This window comes from Lupinus angustifolius, unplaced genomic scaffold (genome assembly GCF_001865875.1).
Source record: "Lupinus angustifolius cultivar Tanjil unplaced genomic scaffold, LupAngTanjil_v1.0 Scaffold_144_3, whole genome shotgun sequence".
NCBI classification, from domain to species: Eukaryota; Viridiplantae; Streptophyta; class Magnoliopsida; order Fabales; family Fabaceae; genus Lupinus; species Lupinus angustifolius.
This window is the reverse complement of record NW_017725544.1, coordinates 16,202-19,087: the sequence shown is the minus strand read 5'-3', so window position 1 is coordinate 19,087 and position 2,886 is coordinate 16,202. Positions and strand designations below refer to the sequence as shown.

Genomic DNA, 2,886 nt, shown 5'->3' with positions numbered 1-2,886 from the left:
TTCTTCATCCGAGTCATTACATTCAAAATATCGTCCTCCTCCCCATGGTCCATTTCTTCATCTACTTCTTCAACTACTTCTTCAAGTATTTTCTCTTTACCTTTTTTAGATGATGAAGAACCACCCTTAGCTTTCTTAGCTTTTCCTCTTGAACGTATAAGTATAGGGTTCTTTATTTTTTGACGCCTTGTACTCATTCTAGGCTCTCCAATCCCTAAAGCCCTATAAACAACATCCCATTGTAGGTCATCATCATCATCTACAAAAACCATCTCATTTCCACCTTCATCATCATCACTATCCATCTCCCCAACAAGCCATTCATTACATTCATCAATATCATCAAGGGAGATTGGGTCAACTTCATCCTTGATGTTATATCTCCGCTTCAATGCTTGATTGTATTTAACATAGACCAAGTCATGCATTCTTTTAATATCAAGCTTATTCCTTTTCTTGGTATGAATCTGCAACATTCCAATAAATAACTAACATGAGACACTTATAATTTTTTTAAGGTAAACCCAAAAGGAAAGTAAGTAAATAATTACTTGTTCAAAAACACTACAGTTGCGTTCACATCCCGATGCACTATAAATCAAAGACAAGATTCGTATAGCTAATTGCTGCAAATTTGGGGATGATGCACCAAATGTTCTCCACCATACAGCTACAAAGGTGAATTAATTTGTTAAGCAATTGACTTAAATATAACAACATATTTTGTAAACCCAAAAATATTTTATTTCTTACTTGGTGTCATTTCTGTCCTCATGGCTATAGCTGTGGATGATCCAAACATTTCACTACCATCTTTATATGTTTGCATCTCTTTCAACATCATAAATTTTGTTTGTGTATTGGGTGCAAACTTATGAAGGCAAGCATGCAACCCACCTATAATTTCAGGGTCAAATTATTCCGGATTTAGCATGTGACCAGCCGCATGTAATGGGCAATGAAGCTGACAATTCCATCTTTCATCAATGATCTTAAAGACATCCTTATATTTATTCTCCTTCTCATTGAATGCTTTTATAATGACCTCCTTAGCCTTATCCATAGCTTCATAAATATAACCCATGGTTGCCTTCTTCTCAATATCCACGAGCCGAATCACTATCACAAGAGGTCTCATAACCTTTATTGTATATGCTACATTCTTCCAAAAGCTTGGCATGAGCACAATTTTTGTTGCTTCCTTTCCTTTGGTTTCTTTGGACAATTTGTTTGTTGTCCACTCATTTGAGACAAACATCTTTCTCAAATTTGACTTCTCCTTATAAAGTCTTTCCAAAGATAAAAAGGATGTTGCAAAGTGGGTCACTGCATGTTTCACCAACTCCCTCATTTTTGTGAAGTATCTCATCAAACTCAAAGTACTTGAATGGCCGTAAATGAAGCCAATAAGAGAGATAGCCCTTTTAATTGTCATTTTGATCCTAGGAAGCTTTCTGATATCTTCCAACATCAAATCTATGCAATGTGCTGCACATGAGGTCCAATAAATTTTTGGTCTTTTCATTTCCAACATCTTACCAGCTAGAACATAGTTGTTCCCATTGTCTGTTATAACTTGCATAATATTTTCTTCTCCAACCTCCTCCACAACAGCATCAAGCAACTCAAATATTTTATCGTCGGCTTTTACAAAGTCAAACCCATCCACAGACTTGATGAACATTGTCCTTGCAGTCGAATTCACTAGAAAATTAATAATACATCTTTGTTTCTTATCAGTCCAAGCGTCAGAGATGATGGATCATCCAAATCTTTCCCACTGCACTTTATGATCTTTCATCAAGTCTTCTGTGTGATTTACCTTCCTTTGTAGGAGTGGGACTCTCATACCATGGTAGGTTGGAGGTGGCAAATGTGGTCCAAACTTTATGATAGCTTCAAGCATTTCACGAAAGCTGTCCAACCTTACCAAATGGAAAAGGAAGACCAGCTTGATACCAAAATCGAGCTATGAGTTGGTGGACTCGTCGCAAAACTTTTTTGTCTATAGCCTCTTTTATATTTGCTTGGCGCAACTTCTCTTTCTTACTTGCAGTCTCTAGCTTTCTATAAAAAATATCTATAGGGCCTTTCTTTTTCCTCCCAACAACACTGCTAGTTGTTTGTGTTGTTTCTTCAAAGCCTTCATTGAGTGCACGCTCTTCATCACTATCACCCAATATATCCTTAGCATCTTGCACAACCCTTTGATATGTTGCAGCATCCTTATGTTATTTTTTATTGAAAATTTCCCAAAGCTCTTCTCGAACTTTCTTGGGACACTCAGTACATGTCTTAACATTGTCCGACCTTCCCATCAAATGATTCTTCAATCTAGTAATTCCTCATCTATATGTATTAGAGCAAAAAATACAGATCACATTGTTTGTGTCTTTTTCTATTAGTGGTGTGTAATATTTCCAACTATCATCTCTCAACTTTTCGGTAGTTGAAGATGATTGACCTTGGCTGGACATTCTCAAGAGTTACTGCAAAAGTGCAAGTAACATATTTAAGTGATGAATTGCAATATTGTTGGGAAAATATGATAAAGCAAAATTAAAAAAAACTGAAAAAATATATAAATTGGAACAAAAAATCTGCACACAAAAAAAACTAGAAAAAAAAACTGAACAAAAACTAATCCATTTCTCCTTCTCAGACTCAAATATTTGTCAGAAGTTCTATCCAATGTGGGATAAGATCTTGTAATGTAATATATGTTTGACTTCAATTTATAATGAGAAGCTTTACCTCTTTTCCTTTTAATTATTCAATGTAGAACTAGTACACAATGAGAAGCTTAACCTCTTTTTTTTTTTTTGCTTATTCGATTTGGGACTAATTTAAGTTAGGAAATTATGCTTGTAATGCTAGTTTAATACT

The 2,886-nt window shown here is 35.1% G+C and overlaps 1 protein-coding gene across 1 annotated transcript; it reads right to left on the bottom strand.

Moving 5' to 3' along the window:
* Positions 1 to 20: 20 nt before the first annotated feature.
* Positions 21 to 2,559, bottom strand: LOC109340126 (the record flags this gene model as incomplete). Its single annotated transcript, XM_019577700.1, has 3 exons — positions 919 to 2,559; positions 552 to 679; positions 21 to 467 (listed from the first exon to the last, which is right to left on the bottom strand). Coding segments are annotated over exons 1-3 (1,341 nt in total), but the record flags the coding sequence as incomplete, so codon positions are not given.
* Positions 2,560 to 2,886: the final 327 nt, after the last annotated feature.